This window comes from Danio rerio, chromosome 23 (assembly GCF_049306965.1).
Source record: "Danio rerio strain Tuebingen ecotype United States chromosome 23, GRCz12tu, whole genome shotgun sequence".
Lineage (NCBI taxonomy): Eukaryota > Metazoa > Chordata > Actinopteri > Cypriniformes > Danionidae > Danio > Danio rerio.
In genome coordinates, this window is record NC_133198.1 from 1,328,137 (window position 1) to 1,347,500 (window position 19,364).

A 19,364-nucleotide genomic window follows, 5' to 3' on the forward strand; every position below is an offset into this window, starting at 1 on the left:
CCAGTCAATCTACGTTTTTACTCTCACCTATGCTCATGAGCTTTGGGTCAGGACTGAAAGGACAAGATCTCGGATTCAAGCAGCCGGAATGAGTTTCCTTGGCAGGGTGGCAGGGCGCACTCTTATAGACAGGGTGAGGAGCTCTGTCACCCAGGAGCGAGAAGTCAGCTGAGGTTGCTCGGGCATCTGTTTCGGATGCCTCCTGGACGCCTACCTAGGGAGGTGCTACAGGCATGTCCCACCGGGAGGAGACCTCAGGGAAGACCCAGGACACGCTGGAGGGACTATGTCTCTCGGCTGACCTAGGAACACCTCGGGATCCCCCTGGAGGAGCTGGAGGAAGTGTCTGGGGAGAGGGAAGTCTAGGGGTTCCCTCCTTAGACTGCTGCCCCCGTGACCCGGCCCCGGATAAGCGGATGAATATGATGATGATGAATTGATATGATAAGTATATTGAGTGTGTGATTGTGATGGATGTGTGTGTGTGTGGTGCAGGTGAAGAGTGCAGAGGTGCAGCGATGGCTCAATGCCGTGGAGGAGCTTCTGTCTCGAGACGCCGGCAGCTTCAGAAACACTGATAAACTACAGGAGGAGTTCAAACAGTGCAAGGTCAGACACTACACCACAGTTTCACAGTCTGTTTTTTTTAAAGGGGAGGAGCTACTCTATGCTCCGCCCTCTCTTCATGTTTCAACTGAGATTATGTCAAGCATCCAATAAAGAAATGCACATTTCAAAGCACTTCACGAGACCTTTAAGGTACAACTTAAGAATGATGTAGCCTTCAGAAGGTTTCGAGAAGGCCAGACCTGGTTTATTAATAAAGTCAAGTGTCCATTTAGCTTATTTGCATTGCCAGGTTAACAGTTTGCATGGAAATCAGGGGTTGTTTGAGGTAACTGAGTTTGTGTAAATGTGTGTTCAGGAGTTGTTGGCGGAGATGGAGAGCGTGGACTCATGTCTGAAGCAGATGAAGGAGGACGTGACGGCCGTTCAGCAGAGTTCAGTGCCAGGATTGGTTGTTTGGGGGCAGAAAGAGCTTGAAGACAGCCAGAGACGCTGGGACTTGCTCAGCAAACAGGTGAAAAACACATTTACTGCAGGCCTCAAACACACGGCAAGTTGGGACGGTATAGAAAATGCTAATAAAAGAAGAAACGGGTTTCTAAACTTACTGTGACTTTTATTTCATTGCAGACAATACAACAAACATTGTTTAATGTAATGTAGTGTGTGTTTATATAGCGCATTTATTGTGTATGGCCATACACCCAAAGCCCTTCGCAATCATGAGGGGGGTCTCTCCACAACACCACCAGTGTGCAGCTCCACTTGGATGATGCGACGGCAGCCACAGGACAACGGCGCCACTGCTTCACCAAACACCAGCTATTGGTGGAGTGGAGAGACAGTGATAGAGACAATTCAGTGGAAGGGGATAATTGGGAGGCCATGATCGTAAGGGCCAATAGAGGGACTTTGGCCAGGACACCGGGGTTACACCCCTGCTCTTTCATGAGAAGTGCCATGGGATTTTTAATGACCGCAGAGAGTCAGGACCTCGGTTTAACGTCTCATCCGAAAGACGGCGCCCACTGACAGTATAGTGTCCCCTTCACTATACTGGGGCATTAGGACTCACACAGATCACAGATTGAGCGCCCCCTGCTGGCCTCTCTAACACCACTTCCAACAGCAACCTAGTGTTCCCATGTGGTCTAATGTGTTCTTCATGACTTTATAAAGTTTTTTTTTTAAATAAACTAAATTTACAATTTTGGTTCTTAAAAATACATTTAAAAAAGTGTGTATCAGTAAAGCATTTACCACTCTGTAATGTTGCCGTTCCTTTCCACAACACTTAAAGATGTTTAGGGACTGAAGACAGCAAGTGATGAAGTGTTTCTGGTGTCATTTTGCGCCATTCTTCCTGCACACAAGTCTTAAGTTGGGCAACAGTACCGGGTCTTCAAAATGCACCACACATTCTCTATTGGAGACAGGTCGGGGCTGCAGGCAGGCCAGTCGAGTAGCTGTATCCTCTTCCTCCGCAGCAGGACTCTGTAATGTGTGCAGAATGTGGTTTGCACTGTCTTGTTGAATTATGCATGGGCGTCCCTGGAGAAGAAGGCAGCATGTTGTGCTCCAAAATCTCTATATACTTTTCAGTATTAATGGAGCATCACAGAAGAGCAAATTACCTTTGCCAAGGGCGCTGCTCGATTATATTTAGCTCTGGTGACTGTGCAGGCCATGGGAGATGTTCAGCTTAACTTTCATGTTCATCAAACCACTCTGTCTCCAGTCTTGCTGTGTGTATTGCTGCATTATCACAGCCATGTCACCCTGCAGCCTAAGACCGGTTACTCACTGAAGCTAAGCAGGGCTGAGCCTGGTCAGTATCTGGATGGGAGACCACTAGGGAACACTAGGTTGCTGTTGGAAGTGGTGTTAGAGAGGCCAGCAGGGGGCGCTCAACCTGTGGTCTGTGTGAGTCCTAATGCCCCAGTATAGTGAAGGGGACACTACACTGTCAGTGAGCGCCGTCTTTCGGATGAGACGTTAAACCGAGGTCCTGACTCTCTGTGGTCATTAATAATCCCATGGCACTTCTCGTGAAAGAGCAGGGGTGTAACCCCGGTGTCCTGGCCAAAGTCCCTCTATCGGCCCTTACGATCATGGCCTCCCAATCATCCCCTTCCACCGAATTGGCTCTATCACTGTCTCTCCACTCCACCAATAGCTGGTGTGTGGTGAAGCACTGGCGCCGTTGTCCTGTGGCTGCCGTCGCATCATCCAAGTGGAGCTGCACACTGGTGGTGTTGTGGAGAGACCCCCCTCATGATTGTAAAGCGCTTTGGGTGTATGGCCAAACACAATAAATGTGCTATATAAACACACACTACATTACATTATCCTGATACACGCCACCGCCTTCAGGATGCAATGTTTGACCCACTGGGTGCACATGGTCCTCCAGAATGGTTTGGCAGTGACCCAGCGCCCATCATAAGTATTTGGCCTTGGGAATGCCTTGATATTGCAGCCCAAACCTCACTGATGCTTCACTCTGGGCATCAGCAGTCTGGGTGGGACGCTTCCTTGCGGCTTCTCCACACCATAACTCTCCCATATGTGGGAAAGACTGTGAAGGTGGACTCATCAGAGAACAATACATGTTTCACATTGTCCACAGAAGATTTTCACTGCTGGCACCATTGAAACCAGTGCTTGGCATTGGCATGAGTAACCAAAGGTTTAGCTATAGCAGCCGGCCGTGCATATCGACCCTGTGGAGCCCCAGACCAACAGTTCTGCTGGAAACAGGAGAGTCGGCACATTTAGTTCTGCAGTGAGTTGGGCAGCTGTGGTTTTATGTGTTTTGGATACAATCGGGGTCAGCACCCGGGCATCCCTTTCAGACAGCTTCCACTGGCGTGCACAGTTACTCCTGTAGGATGTGGTTCTTACTCTTGGAGGTTTGCTTACATTACTCTGGATGTGCCAGCGAAATGTGCACCAACAATATGTCCTGATATGCCACCCATAATGTTGTGTGCGTTGCAATATTTCAAGCAAAACTGTGCTGTTGCTCTGCTAATTAAACCTTCACACTCTGCTCTTACTGCTGGACTGAAGAGCAATGAAGATCGGCCACACAATATTCCACTGATTTTAGTGGACGTCAGTATGAATGCGTGTTTGGGTGTGTTTTTCAGCTGTTGAGGCGAGACGAGTGTGTGAGTGAAGGACAGGAGAAAGTGTCGAATCTGAAGAAGGACGTGGCGGAGATGCGGGAGTGGATGATTCAAGTGGACGAGGAGTTTCTGATGAGAGACTTTGAGTACAAGAGCCCTGAGGAGCTGGAGGAGGCCCTGCAGGAGATGAAGGTGCTTCATGACTACACATCTCTCACAGTTAAAGGGATAGTTCACCCAAACATCAAACATCTCTAGTTTTACTTAATGCGGAAAAGCTGTAACCATTGACTTCCATTGTAGAAAAAACAAATACAATGGAAGTCAATGGTTACAGGTTTTCAGCACTCTTCAAGATATCTTAATTTGTGTTCAGCAGAAGACAGAAACTCATAAAGGTTTGGAAACACTTGAGGTAAATAGTGAATATGTTTTCATTTTTGGGTGAACTATCCCTTTAACGTTAATTAATAATGTTATACACTCTGTTAACATGTTAGAAAAATATTAGATTTTAGATGTGTTTTTATGTTGTTATTTTTTTTCTTTGATGCAGTATTCATATTAGAATAATAAAGCATTTTTATTAATTAATCAATTATTAATTTTTAATATTAAATGATTTAATTGCTTATTTTATAATACCAGTTTAGATAGTTAATAAATTACTTGTGTTTAGCTTTTAGATTTTTATATTTATTTTAATATGGTATTTTTGTAATACCTTAACCTAATAACTTAATTTAGGTAACATTTTAAAACATTTATAATATTAATAGTATAAATTTAGGCAACATTAACGTAATTTTTCTTACAATAATAAAATAATTATATTTTATATATATATTTCCTCATATTAATTTAATACCAAATAGATGACCAAATAAACAATAAACATGAAAATACCAAAACTAAATAAAAAAAATAAAACAAGTATAATATATATATATATATATATAATCTATTTGGTATTAAATTAATATGAGGAAATATATATATAAAATATAATTATTTTATTATTGTAAGAAAAATTACGTATTTACGTAAATTACGTATGTTTTGGTATATATATATATATATATATATATATATATATATATATATATATATATATATATATATATATATATATATATATATATTATACTTGTTTTATTTATTTTTTTTATTTAGTTTTGGTATTTTCATGAATGTTTAAATTCTGTTACATAAATATTGATTGATTATAGCACCCATATACATAATGATTGTTAATCTTTCATTACAAACACATATACATTTGTAGATATTTGGTATGCTTACAATCAAATTTTCACCAATTATATACACAGTTTGATCTTTCATTTTACTCTTGCATTTTTTATTTAATTATTTTCAGCTGTGGATTTAGTGTTTTTGTCATTCGTTATTCAATTTTCATTCATTCATTCAATCTCCTTCAGCTCAGTTCCTTATTAATCATGGGTCGCCACAGCTGAATGAACCGGCATCTATTACAGCATAAGTTTTACACAGCGGATGCCCTTCCAGCTGCAACCCAGTACTGGGAAACACCCATACACAATCATTCACACAGACACTACGACCAATTTAGTTCATCAATTCCCCTATAGCGCATGTGTTTGGACTGTGAGGGAAACCGGAGCACCCGGAGGAAACCCACGCCAACACGGGGAGAACATGCAAAGTCGAACAAGCGACCTTCTTGTTGTGAGGCCACAGTGAGCCACTGAACTGGCCCTAATCATTATTTTTTTATGATAATTTTCTATCTTAGGTTCAATTAAGACTTTATTTATATATCCATCAATTTATTTGGTTTGTTTAATCATTATATTTTATTTCTTGTGTGTGTGTGTGTGTGTGTGTGTGTGTGTGTGTGTGTGTGTGTGTGTGTATGTGTTTCAGAGAGCGAAAGAGGATGTGTTACAGAAGGAAGTGCGTGTGAAGATATTGAAGGACAATATTAATGTGCTGATCAGCAAGACGCCCCCTGGTGGACCTGATCTGACCCCCGAACTCAACGAGGTGCTGCACAACTACCAGAAACTGTGTGATCGCTTCAAAAGCAAGTGCCACACACTCGAGGTACACACACGCACACTGCAAACACACACACACACACACACACACACACACACACACACACACACACACACACACACACGAGGACACTCAAAGCACTTATGTACACACATATCATACACACACACACACACACACACGCAAATCTAAGAACACACATTCTTGCACACTTATACGCACAGACACGCAAGGACACACTTTACACACTCATAGCACATATATACACACCACACACACACATGCAAGAAAATACATTCTTGCACGCTTATACGCACACACACACACACACAAATACACACACGCATGGACACACTCATTATTGCACACTTATATGCATATAGAAACACACACACATACACACACACAAACATATTAGCATACACGCAAACATGCATACGCTTTCATATATTTACAAACACTTGAGAATACACACACACACACACACACACTCACACACTCACTCACACTCACTCACCTACTCACTGAAGTTGGTGTGATCTGGTCTGCGTGTGTGTGTGTGTTCAGGAGGTGTGGTCCTGCTGGATTGAGCTGCTGCAGTATCTGGATGTGGAGTCTGCCTGGCTGAACACACTGGAGGAGAAAGTCCGGCAAACTGAAAACATCTCAGAGAACACACAGGCTGTCAGCGAGGCTCTGGAGGTAACACTCACTCACACAAGCACACACACACACATGCATACACATGCACAGACAGACACATAGAGAAAACACTCATCATCACAGTTTACCCACAAAAATTAAACAGGCCAAATACTACAATCCAGATCCATGCTATTGGAAATTAAAGGGCACCTATGCTGAAAATCATCTACTGTAAGCTGTTCGGACAGATGTGTGTGTAGTATAGTGTGTACGCAGTCATACTGGAGTGAGAAACACTACAACTCTCTTTTAAATTTTCCAGACGTTAAAATAGGATCCAAATCCCAGTGATTTTAAGGCGGTTTTCCCCGCCCACTGAATTGATTGACAGGCCCTTATTAACATCTCTCCATAGTAACGCACATACACATCTCCACAGAACAGGATTTGCAAAGAAACTGTGACTAAAAGATCTGTTCAGCGCTCTGTGATCAGCTGCAGCTCAACAACAAAAAACAATCCTAAGCACGTAGCCTCCTCTGGCCTCATCAACAAGGCATTTGCGCCCACAGAACTGCCGCTCACTGGATATTTCCTCTCTGTCAGACCATTCTCTGTAAACCCTAGAGATGGTTGTGCGTGAAAATCCCAGTAGATCAGCAGTTTCTGAAATACTCAGAGCAGCCCGTTTGGCACCAACAACCATGCTACGATTAAAGTCTCTTAAATCCCCTTTCTTCCCCATTCTGATGCTCGCTTTGAACTGCAGCAGATCCTCTTGACCATGTCTACATGCCTAAATGCATTGAGCTGCTGCCATGTGATTGGCTGATCGGTAATTTGTGTGAACGAGCAGTTGGACAGGTGTACCTAATAAAGTGGCCGGTGAGTGTATAAACCTGATGTAAAGTTTGCAGTTTGTCTCTTCCTCCTAAATGGATCAGCAGTATTATTCACGTCTCCTCATACTTCAGTTTCTCATCAAATCTTCTGACCAATCAAATGCTCTCTAGTGTCTGACATGCCCCGCCCACTTCTTTTAATTGGCTGTTTGTTTGATGCGCTTGAGCTCGACCACTCTCACTGGCAGAGCTGTGATGAAACAAAACGCTATTGGCTGTTTTTTTTTAATTAAAGGGGAGGAGCTACTGTATGCCCCGCCCTCTCTTCATGTTTCAGTTGAGATTTCGTTAAACATCGTATAAAAATGCAGATTTAAAGCACTCCACAGGACCTTTTAAATAGAGCCCAGTGTGTTTTGAGCTTTATAGCATGACTGATGGATGTTGCTAATAGTGTGTGTGTGTGTGTGTGTTTCAGTCTGTGGAGTGTGTCGTTCGTCATCCGTCTGATAATCGCACTCAGATCCGCGAGCTGGCGCAGACGCTCATCGACGGAGGGATCCTGGACGAACTTATCAGCGACAAACTGGAGAACTTCAACACACGCTACGATCAGCTCACACACACGGTGACCACAGCACACCTCAGAACATATCCACACACACACACTGCAGAGTGTGTGTGCATGTCAGTGTTTGCTTCTTTGTGTGTGTCTGTATGTGTGTGTCTGACTCTGTATGTGTGTGTGTGGGTGTATCTTTTTCTGTTTATGTGTGTGTGTGTGTGTGTGTTGTAGGCCGCAGAGCGTCAGATGTCTCTGGAGCAGCAGTTGTCGACTCTGCGGGAGAGCGAGACGGCGTTACACACACTCCAGACGTCCCTCACACTGCTGGACCAAACACTCACATCATACCTCACTGACCGCATTGATGCATTCCAGCTGCCGCAGGAGGCTCAGGTACACACACACACACACACAATCTGACATGGTTCTCTCTTCCGGCCATTATTTCAGCTGATAGGATTGTAAATAAATGATTTGCTGTACTCTCCCATTCACTGCGCTCTGAGTTCACCAACTTTGATGACTTCTGCTGCTGAGGAAGATGCACATGTGAAAAGGCTCCATCATAATCTACAGTTTTGGTTTCGTTTCAGGCGATTCAGGTGGAGATCGCAGCCCATGAGGCCACAATGGAGGATCTGCGGCGGAGGAATGTGGGTAATGTTCCTCTGACCGCCTCAGAGGGCAAACCAGTGCGAGGAGGAACCCAGCTGGACCAGATACAGGTGTGGCTCACTGCTGCCCCCGCAGGACTGATGGACAACTGACATTTTTACATCACGTTGTTATTCAGTGGACTTAATGAAACGTGTTTTCAGTCACCGATAAACTTTAATTTCAATACATAATTAATATTTTTTAATCGAAATCGATCGAAATTTATGCTTAACTTCGATTATCGAATCTAAAAATAGAATCGTCGATGCTGCCACGCGCCCCATGTCACGTTAGCTTGGCTTGCCAAGCGGGAAAAAAACAGGCTTGTTGAAGTGCTTGTTAAACTGCAGACTCAGGAGACCCGTCGACAGAACTTAAACCCTCTCCTCTTTCAATGAAGTCGCCGGTGTGGAAGTATTTTGGATTTCCAGTGAGTTATGTTGACAACGTTTGTGTTGTCGACAAAAAAAAAACACAGTTTGCTCTACAAGCTCTGCTATGTACGTATTATGGTTGAGATGATAGACGATGGGCGCATCGCGATCCTCCGCCCCGCACCCGTTGCAAATTCGCACACTCAGGCCCTGTTTACACTAATATGTCTTTGTTTTTAAATGGCATTTTAGAACGACAACGATCCACATCCACACTGGCGTGTAGCATTTCTGAGCAGCCCTCCTTCCTCACTACCGCTGAAAACGCACATCACGTGACCACACACACTCATTCACACACAGACACAGACGCACACACATTGTCATGCGCTCAGTCAGCGGGTCAGTAGACTTCTTCCATCTCTTACTTTCACACAAGTACTTAGTCATTTTAGCGAACACCTCAGATACTGTTGGCTGGTTCCTGTTGGTTGTGCGTCTTTTTTACCGACGCCATTATAACAACACAGATCACTGCCTATTCACGAGTCCTGCAGAAATAAGTGATTGACAGGTGGTAATTATGTCTTGCCTTTATTCATTTACTGTATGATTTGTTTATGGGTAAAACAAAGACCATGCAGGTCAGGTAGTTTAAACGGTAGGCTACTAATAATTAATTCGTTATTAATTAATTAATTAATTATTCATAATCGAAAATCGAATCGTGACTTTAGAATCGATAATCGATAATTCGATAATTTAGAATCATAATCGAATCGAGGATTTGGAGGATCGTGACACCCTTAATAATTAAGGTAAAGTTAGGGTAATTAGGCAAGTCATTAACAGTGGTTTGTTCTGGAGACAATCCAACACTAATATTGCTGAAGGGGGCTAATATTATTGACCTTAAATGGCTTTAAAACTGCTTTTATTCTAGCCGAAATAAATCAAATAAGACTTCCTCCAGAAGAACAAATATTAAAGGAGATAATATTTGAATCTGTTCAACATCATTTGGGAAACATTTGAAGAAAACATTGACTGTGTTTGCTCTGTTTAGCGTAAACTGCGTGAGATCAGCACCAAATTCCAGCTGTTTCAGAAGCCGGCCAACTTTGAGCAGCGAATGCTGGACTGCAGGAGGATTCTGGAGAGCGCTAAAGCTGAGCTGCACATCCTGGACCTGAAGAACACACAACCAGACGAGATCCAGACACACCTGAGCGGATGCATGGTGAGAAAACACACACACCAGTGCACGTTTAGTCATCATTCGTTCATTTCCCTTCGGCTTAGTCTCTTATTTATCTGGAGTCGCCACAGCGGAATGAACCGCCAACTATTCCAGCATATGTTTTATACAGCGGATGTCCTTTTAGCCGCCACCCAGTACTGGGATACACCCATACACTTTCATTTACACACACACATACACTACGGCCAATTTAGTTGATCAATTCCCCTATAGTGCATGTGTTTGGGCTTTGGGGGAAACCGGAGCACCCAGAGGAAACCCACACCAACACGGGAGAACATGCAGATGCTACACAGAAATGTAGTAATTTATAGGTAGTAAATGTAGAAATGAAGTCATTATTATTTAGTTTATTATTGTGTATTAATTTTTGCAGTCATTTAATTAAATTATATTTTAAACAGTTTATAGTATGCTCTGTTTTTAGTATGTTTTTACAGTAGTGTTGTGCTTTGAAATATTTTTTATATTTTCTTAGATTTCCTGTACATTTAGTTTTGGTAAAAATTGTTAGGAGCTTTTTTATTAATGATTGTTTTTGTTCATTTTTGTTTTGGTTGCATTAATGGAATGATTTTATTGTAATTCTATTTTAATCAGTTTATATTATGTTCTATTTTGTATGTGTTTTGTATTGTATTTTGTATATATATTTTTTTCATTTTTAAAGAGTAGCTAAAATTTGCTTTATATTTCTTTATTCGTGTATGTATTTTTGTTCTAGTTGCTAAATTATTTTCACTAAATTATTAATAACATTTTAGTAATTCAGTTCATTTATATTCTGTTTTCTTGTTTCTCATGTAGTGTGTTATTTTAATTTCCAGTAGTTTATATTTATATCTTTCAGTTTTTATTGTAATTTAATTTTTCATGTTGTTTATTTCAGTAGGTTGTCATGAATAAATATATATATATATATATATATATATATATATATATATATATATATATATATATATATATATATATATATATATATATATATATATATATATAATTTTATTTCATTTCATTTTATTTTATTATTTTATTTTATTATCCATTTTTTATTTTATTGTTATTTTTTATTTTATTATTATTTTATTATTTATTCTTTTTTATAATTATTTTATTTCATTGTTATTTTTTTTAATAATTTTTTTTTATATTTTTTTATTTATTGTTTATTTATTTATTTTTTTAAATAATATATATTTTATTTTATTTTATTATTATTTTATTTTTTTATTTGTCAATTTATCTTATTTTATCTTTTTCATTATTGTCTGTTCATTTATTATTAATATTATTTATTTTTTTTACATTTATTATTATTATTATTGTGTATAGATGTTTCCATTATTAGTTATTTCTTTTTAGCAGTTTAGTTTGTTTTTATTTTCTGTGTAGCTTCGGGTTTTCATGTTTTAATCATGCAGCAGAACTGAAGCGCTCAGACTGCTGGTGTTTTATCTAAACGTTCTGTCTCTTTTAACACAGAAACTGTATAAGATCTTGAGCGAGGTGAAGCTGGAGGTGGAGACGGTGATTAAAACCGGACGACAGATCGTACAGAAACAACAGACGGAGAATCCTAAAGAAATGGACGAGCAGCTGACCGCCCTCAAGTTACTCTACAATGAACTGGGCGCTCAGGTACACCAGCACATGCAACATTACACACTGACTGACGTAAAAAACCATTAATCTAATGTTCTCTAAAACATGTGTGTGTGGTCAGGTGACCGAGGGTAAGCAGGATCTGGAGAAGGCCTTGAGTCTGTCTCAGCGTGTGCAGAAGGAGAGCGCCGCCCTGCAGGTCTGGATGAAGAACAGCGAGACTGAGCTGAAGGAGAAGCTGAGCACTGCAGACATGCCTGCAGACATCGACAGCGAGATCAGCTGGGCCAACGTCAGTGTGTGTGTGTGTGTGTGTGCGCATGCGTGTGTTCTCAAATGTGTGTGTTTTCATGAATGTATGTGTATCTTTACTCCACTTCTAACATGCAGTGCATTATTTGTGTGTGTGTGTGTGTGTGTGTGTGTGTTCAGGGTGTGCTGAAGGAGTCTGAGCGCAGGAAGAGTGATCTGTCAGTGCTGATGGAGGACAGCGCCGCCCTGCAGGCCTTAGTGGAGGGGAGCGAGGCTCAGCTGGAGGACCGGCTCTTTGAGCTCAATGAGGATTGGGAGAGAGTGCACACACTCATAGAGGACTGGCTCAGCGCTGTACTGGTGAGCATCATCCAGATCATACAAGACCCTTATGTGCTGCTGGGTCATTTTCATCCTCTCTGGGCTGATTTTGAGGCTTAATTTGGCCACAGCTTTCTCTTTCACTTTGGTGATGTTGGTGCTGTTTTTGCACCATTAGATTGATATCCTATATCTTGTTGTGTGTGTGTGTGTGTGTGTGTGTGTGCGTGTGTAGAATCACAGGCGTGAGGTGGAGATGTTTGATGAGAATCTGGCTCATATCAGCACGTGGCTCTATCAGACGGAGATACGACTCGACGAGATGGAGAAGAAACCTGCAGCCGACAGACAGAGGATCATACAGGTAACACACACACACACACACACACACACACACACACACAGTTGAAGTGTAAAGTATTCACCCTCTGTGACTTTTTGTTTCTTGTTCAAATAGTTCCTAAATGATTTTCAGAAAATTTTCACAGTATTTCCTACAATATTTGTCAGGGGGAAATGAGGGGAAAGCCCTGCCTACCAGTGACAATCTCTTCCTCATTAGCATAGGACATTAGTCTTGTTTTTGAATCTGCCACTATGCTGACACACAGGCATCTGTAGCTCCGCCCTCTTCTGAAAAGGTCACAATCTCATTTAAATTTAAAGCGGCAGTCACCAAAACGCCACAATAAAGGTCAAAGCCTGAAAGGGTCAGTTTCACGCTCCATTTACACGGGGCTTCAGCGTCAACGCTTGACAGAGGGCGTGTCTAAGGTTGGGGCTGACGTGATCGTCATAGCAGCGTCAGCCAATGAAATTAGTCAGCAATAGGCCACTGTCTGAGCTGGTGTATTTGCATACAGCGATCTGATTGGCTGACGCTTCCGTCAGCGCTTGAAAAGTTGAGCAAGTCCCAACTTCTGCAGTGAGCAACACCTCTGAAGCGATGCCGACAGATCCACAATGCAGTTCGGCAAAGTCTGACGTCATCCATTCAAAGTGAATGGCAAGCGTTGACGCTGACGGCCCATGTGAATGTTGTGTCAGAGAGTTTAAAACATTATTTGTGTGCTATTTTGAGCTCACATACACTCAAAAAAAATTGTTGAATGAACATGATTTAATCGTGGCACCCTTTATGCATCTAATCCAATCAAGTAAACCTGAACTGCTCTGAACATGTTGTATGAACACAAAGCACATTTGTAGATAAAACATGGTTTCAATATGTCAGTCTAATTCCTTGCAACTAACTGACTCAAAATGTTTGTATTGTGTTATTCTAATTAAAATGATTCTACTTTACTCAATGTAACACTAAAGCTTTACTTTAACAAAATTATGTCTTGTTAAATCAGCTAGAAAATTTCTTGTTCAATATTGTTGTTTAAATGACTCTTTTTAAATGACAATACAATGAAGCAAGATTTAAAATTAAGTAATTCAACACAATAAGAACAGAAAACATGTTATATATATATATATATATTATAGCCTTTAGCAGGCACCAATCACATTTAAACAAATTTCTTCTTTAATATTCTGATACAAAATGTTATATAATATCCAAAATTGTAATATGTAATATAAAATGTATAAGAAACATTTAGCCAACAAAATAACCTCGGCTCTTAAGAAAACTGGTCCCCAAGCAATACCTGTAGGACGTTAACATCATTTTTTTTTTACCTATTGAGTTTAAACAGCTTTCTTCACTTTGGTACTCCTATTCAAAATGTAAAAGTATAAAATGTACAGGAAACATTTAGCCAACAACATAACATGCATAACATTCAAGCTCTTGGGAAAACCAATTCCCAAACTGTGCCGAAAACACGCGGTGATACTTCTTCTTGTTGTTTTCGTATGGTGACATCCAAACTACCGCCACCTACTGATATGCGCGAAGTGACTCTCCAGAGTGAGAGTTGTCGATTTGAAGCGTCTCAGTCTCATTGAATCAACATGTTCTGATCAAATTCATTTGATTATTTCTTGATTCGGTTTCAAATAACACGAATTAATCATTTAACATACGTAAACTTGATTTGTTCTTTTCAATCTGACAAATTTTTATTTTGTAAATCCAATACATGCCTAGTTGATTTTTTTGAGTGTACACACACACACATTCACACACTCTGGAGATATCAGAGACGCATTTTACATCTTGTAAAAAGCAGCATAGTAGCTCGTCTTTTAGAGAAAACTCGTACTAAATATTTACTACACTTTTTAGGAGAGCTCTCGGTGGTCAGATGTAATTTACAGGCACAATGGTTTTCTCCATATGACCCAGTGCTGTTAGTGAGCCGCAGTAGATCAGACCGTGCTGAATGTGTGTCCTGCAGGCGGTGCTGTGTGAGCTGGTGGAGATGACGGTGCGTGTGGACAGCGCTCGAGATCAGGCTGTGATCCTGATGACCAGCAGAGGGCCGTCCTGCAGAGAGCTGGTGGAGCCCAAACTGGAGGACCTCAACAGAAACTTCCAGAAGGTGGCGCAGCACATCAGCTCTGCACAGGTGAGAGATCCCTGCCTCTGTCATCTTGCACAATGACAAACAATGCGCATTTGATCAATAATTCAGAAACCACATATGAATATTACCAGTATTCAATTCAACAGGTTTTATTTAGCAAAGTATCAAAAATTAAAGCATGATTTATGATGTATTAGCGCTAAATTTGTTTGTTTTTCGTTTTTAATTGTATATTTATTTATAATTGTAAATAAAATCGTCATCATTGAATTGAATCTTCGCTAAGCCCCGCCCTCCTTAGTTACTGTTGCTACGCCTGTGAAGCTTTCGTGCCTGGCACGTTTTTTACAATGTATATGCGCCGGTGTCAGACATTCCCAGGGATATAATTAGTCATTTTTGGCGAACAGGTGAGATATCTATTTGCTGCAAACTATCTAACTAACTATCTTTTAGTAGTATGGCAATAAATGTAATGTGAATTGGCATTCAGACTCACATTATTAGCATTTAGCACTGAATAAAGCACATGAGCTGTACCCGAGCTGATCATTGTGTTCTGTTGTTCAGCTGTGAGAAATAGAAGCTGTTTCTAATATATTAATGTCAGGTGTTGATTAGGACAAAAACTCCCTTTAATATGGAGTATATTCCTTCTATCGCATGTCGTTGCTTTAATTTACAACACGACTTAAATCAGCCTTTAGGCTCGATAGTCATGCTCACTCCTGTTGATGTCCTCAATCTGGCAACCTGCACTTGAGTGGAGTTGTCAGAGAAGGAGCAGAGTGAAAACGGGCTTCAAAAAAGGAGTGCAATACCTAGTTTACCCACTGGGTGTCAGACTTACTGCACCATTTAAAAGTCCTTCAATTTGGTGTTTGTTAAAGAGTGGGAACTCTGTGGGCTCTATCATACACCCGGCGCAATGTGGCGCAAAGCGCAATACTCTTTTGCTACTTTTAGCTCGGCGCAGGGGTCATTTTGAGGCGTTGCGCTACGCTGTTTAAATAGCAAATTCATTTGCGCTCATATGTGCGCCCATAGGCGTTCTGCTCTAAAAAAGCAGGCGTGTTTTGGCGCATTGCTATATTGAGAAACTGTAAATAGTCTGATCTTTAGACCAGAACAAAGTCGGTCTATTGTCTGGCGCAAAGTGCGCCTGGCTTACACACTACACACAAGATGCAGAGCAATACGCAAATATCTTTACATATGAAAAATATATAATACCTTAAGGATATATATAAGATATAATAAGAATAGATATAGGATATAAATATAAACGATTAAAATATTAGAAAACATTAATTTCTAGCCTAGATGAGTTTAAAAACCACTGCCTTACTTTCTTCATTTCGGGAGGCTTTTTCAGTTTATTCAATTTGCTTTTGTATAATGTTATTATTATTAGCAGCATTATTTATTATATCCATATTTATATTTGTTTTGTTAAAAACAAGCTTAGATTTGTCCACCTGTCAGGTTTTAGACCATATGGGGCACAGCAGGTGTATTTGGAAATAACTCAGTATTTTGAGCACACTTCGTTATTATTGTTCATTTATTCGTTTGCTGGAAATAAGAACTGAATTTAGAAATAGTTTTGAAACAAATCTTTGCGCTTAACAAACAAAATTAATTATTTATAGGCTAATTGATGTCTGTGCGTAAAGGTTTCCCTATCCACGAGAGCGAAAGCGAACTTACTTTACGTCAAAATGCGCTTATGGCGCGACGCAGCTGGCTCTTAAAGGGAATGGGAGATGAGGCTCTAATTGGTTTATTCTCAAAACACACCTATAACTCATTAAGAAAATAAACTCAACCCTTTTAGACCATGCGCCACGGCGCAAAGCGGATTTTCCCGTCCTTAAATTAGCAAAAACGTGTCCTGACATGCCCTGAAAGCGTTTGCGCCCTGCGTTTTGCGCTCTGCGCATGGACCGTCAAAATAGAGCCCTGTGTGTTCTCAGTTGTTGCACTAATCATTTATAATCGCACCTCAACGCTGCAGATCCTGTAATGTGACTATTGCGGACGCACACATTGTGATATCGATGTGAAATGAGATATTGTGCAGCTCTAACCCCTGCTTTAATCAGTGTCTTATCTGATATTTTAAAATGCACATGAAAGAGGTGGATGGAAACAAGCTAGTGATGGGTTCTGTGTGTGTGTATGTGTTGTATGCAGGAGTCTGCAGGTTTGAAGGTGCAGCAGGAGGTGACAGACCGGAGATCAGCCGCTCTTCTGTCCTCCTCACAGCTACAACTCTTTGAGTCGGAGCTACAGGACGCTATCAGAGCTCTGGAGCAGCAGCAGAAAACACACACCGCTGACCAGCACCGGGTACACCACTGCATTCAAAACAGCACTATGGAGCCTTTTCATGAAGGGTTTATGGGTCATCAGCATCTTAAATCCTCGGAAGTCATTGAATATTAGATTTTTTTTGAAGAATGTATGATCATTTATATGTGTTTATGTGTGTATTCGATCATCATTACATCAAATTACATAGAAGACGAATGAGCGCTTGTGTGAGGTGTGTGTAATGCAGTGTGTGCAGGACAGTAAATCTGACATGGTTCTCTTCCGGCTGCCGCTATCAGTCTCCCACTATTGTTTTCCTCTTTCTGAAAGTCTTGATCACACCATCCTGGAGCTTTACCCTCATTATTTCAGCAGATAGGATTGTAAATAATGATTTGCTGTACTCTCCCATTCACTGCGCTCTGAGTTTGTCCTGAGCTGGAGTGTGTGTTTGTGTGTTTCAGCAGCTGGATGAGGAGAAAGCTGATGTTGAGGAGCTGTTGAGGAGAGGAGAGGAGCTGCTGCCGTCTGTGTGTGACGAGGACAGAAGAGAAAACATCCGCTCAACACTCCTGCTCCTACACACACGCTACAAGGTCTCACACACATCGCAATCTCAAGACACACACGACATCTGCTATAATTATTCCATCTTATGCAGAGTGACTGCGGGGTCTTTAAGGCCGTACTCACACTAGGTACAGTTGTCTCGAACCGGGCCAAAGCACGCTTGTCCCCCCTCCCGTCTCCCCCGACGGCCCGCGCTCACACCACAAACGGGCCTCGGCGCGCTTACGTCATCGATGCTGCGCTGTTCAGTGAGAAGCGCTCTCTTACTCAGCAGCACAGTGGAGATTTCTCTAGTTATATCGTGTCAGTGGTTTGATATGCAGTCAAATATTTCGCCAAACAGTCCTTAGGGATGCGGTGACACGCAGTCAGATATTTCCCCGAACACATCCGCCACTTTTGGCGCTCATAAACAATCATAAAGCCCTCGTTTTCTGCACGTTTGCTGAAGGTGCAGCTGTCGTGCAGAGAGTGGTTTCGTCTTTAATAAACTACGGCAGTTTGCGTTCACTGAACAGTAAGAATGATTAATAAATCCATATGAAACAGCCCCTTAAAAGTCACATCTCGCTTTCAGTTTCGGGCTTTGGCACGTTTTGCACTCACACACAAGCGTACCGCGCCAAAGCCCAAGTGAACCGCGCTCAGGCACACCTCTTCCAACCGGGCCAGGGCCGGCCAAGTGAACCGTGCTTGAGCCCGATTCAGCGCACTCACACTTCTCAAACGATCCGGGAAACGGGTCTGGGCACGGTACGGATGGCGTAGTGTGAGTACGCCCTAACAGTGTTGAAAGTGGATAAATCTATTTAGAGTAATGTCGGTGGAGCTGAATGAATACTGTCCACAGGTAACTTTGCTATTGCTCGTAATGTTTTGTAAATCAGAAAATAAAAAAGCTAAATAAATGAAGGATTAATCTTAAATCCCAGAAGATATTAAATATCAAAGTTTACCTATAAAATCTATTTCCTCTCCTTGTAAAGTGTTTCCAACGGAGAGTTTTTTTGCACCAAAGAAGATGTGTACTGGATTAGATGTCAATGGTTACAGGTTTTCAACATTCTTCAGAATATCTCCTTTTGTGTTCAACAGATCAATGAAACTCATAAAGGTTTGAAAAGAAGTAAAGGCAGAATAAACGATGACAGAATTTTTAGATTTGAGTGAACTGTCCCTTTAAGTAGCAGCAGTGATGATGATCTGACACTCAATTCTTAAGATGCCCACACGATGGAGCCATTTATTAATGAAGCCGATAATGCAAAACTCACAAACGCTTCCATTTCAGGAAAACACACTGGTGAAGTTGATTATTGGTCGATCTCTATTGTTATAAAAATGTTACAACACAGTTTACAGCTATTATTATTATAATTAGTTCCAAGTATGTTTATTTAAAACTGTCTTAGCTGTGTAAACAGAATGTTCTGGCTTTGTCACTCGTGTTTGGATATATTTGAAACAAAATATGTATGTATATATATATATATATATATATATATATATATATATATATATATATATATATATATATATATATATATATATATATATATATATATATATACACATTATATAATAAAATACTGTTTGCAGCATTTACATCTAGGGGATAGTTCACTCAAAACATTTCATTCTCTACACATTTCCTCTCATTTCATATATCATATCATATTTTTCAATAAAATGAATCTATAACGTATTCCCCGCATTCTTCAAATAAATGAAATACAGT

The 19,364-nt window shown here is 40.7% G+C and overlaps 1 protein-coding gene across 18 annotated transcripts in view; it reads left to right on the top strand.

Moving 5' to 3' along the window:
• The window catches only part of utrn (utrophin), a 311,025-nt gene that overhangs the window by 86,342 nt on the left and 205,319 nt on the right, over positions 1-19,364 (top strand). For 11 of the 18 annotated variants that reach the window (XM_073939615.1, XM_073939623.1, XM_073939621.1 and 8 more), the window contains 16 exons: positions 496-609; positions 926-1,081; positions 3,720-3,890; positions 5,607-5,786; positions 6,309-6,443; positions 7,707-7,856; positions 8,025-8,186; positions 8,387-8,518; positions 9,891-10,064; positions 11,568-11,723; positions 11,809-11,979; positions 12,120-12,299; positions 12,496-12,624; positions 14,612-14,782; positions 16,937-17,092; positions 17,521-17,652. In XM_073939615.1, the coding sequence (XP_073795716.1) occupies positions 496-609; positions 926-1,081; positions 3,720-3,890; positions 5,607-5,786; positions 6,309-6,443; positions 7,707-7,856; positions 8,025-8,186; positions 8,387-8,518; positions 9,891-10,064; positions 11,568-11,723; positions 11,809-11,979; positions 12,120-12,299; positions 12,496-12,624; positions 14,612-14,782; positions 16,937-17,092; positions 17,521-17,652 (2,469 nt within the window). The remainder of the gene's footprint in view (positions 1-495; positions 610-925; positions 1,082-3,719; positions 3,891-5,606; positions 5,787-6,308; positions 6,444-7,706; positions 7,857-8,024; positions 8,187-8,386; positions 8,519-9,890; positions 10,065-11,567; positions 11,724-11,808; positions 11,980-12,119; positions 12,300-12,495; positions 12,625-14,611; positions 14,783-16,936; positions 17,093-17,520; positions 17,653-19,364) is intronic. The other 7 variants (XM_073939616.1, XM_073939625.1, XM_073939622.1 and 4 more) reach the window with 1 other exon arrangement.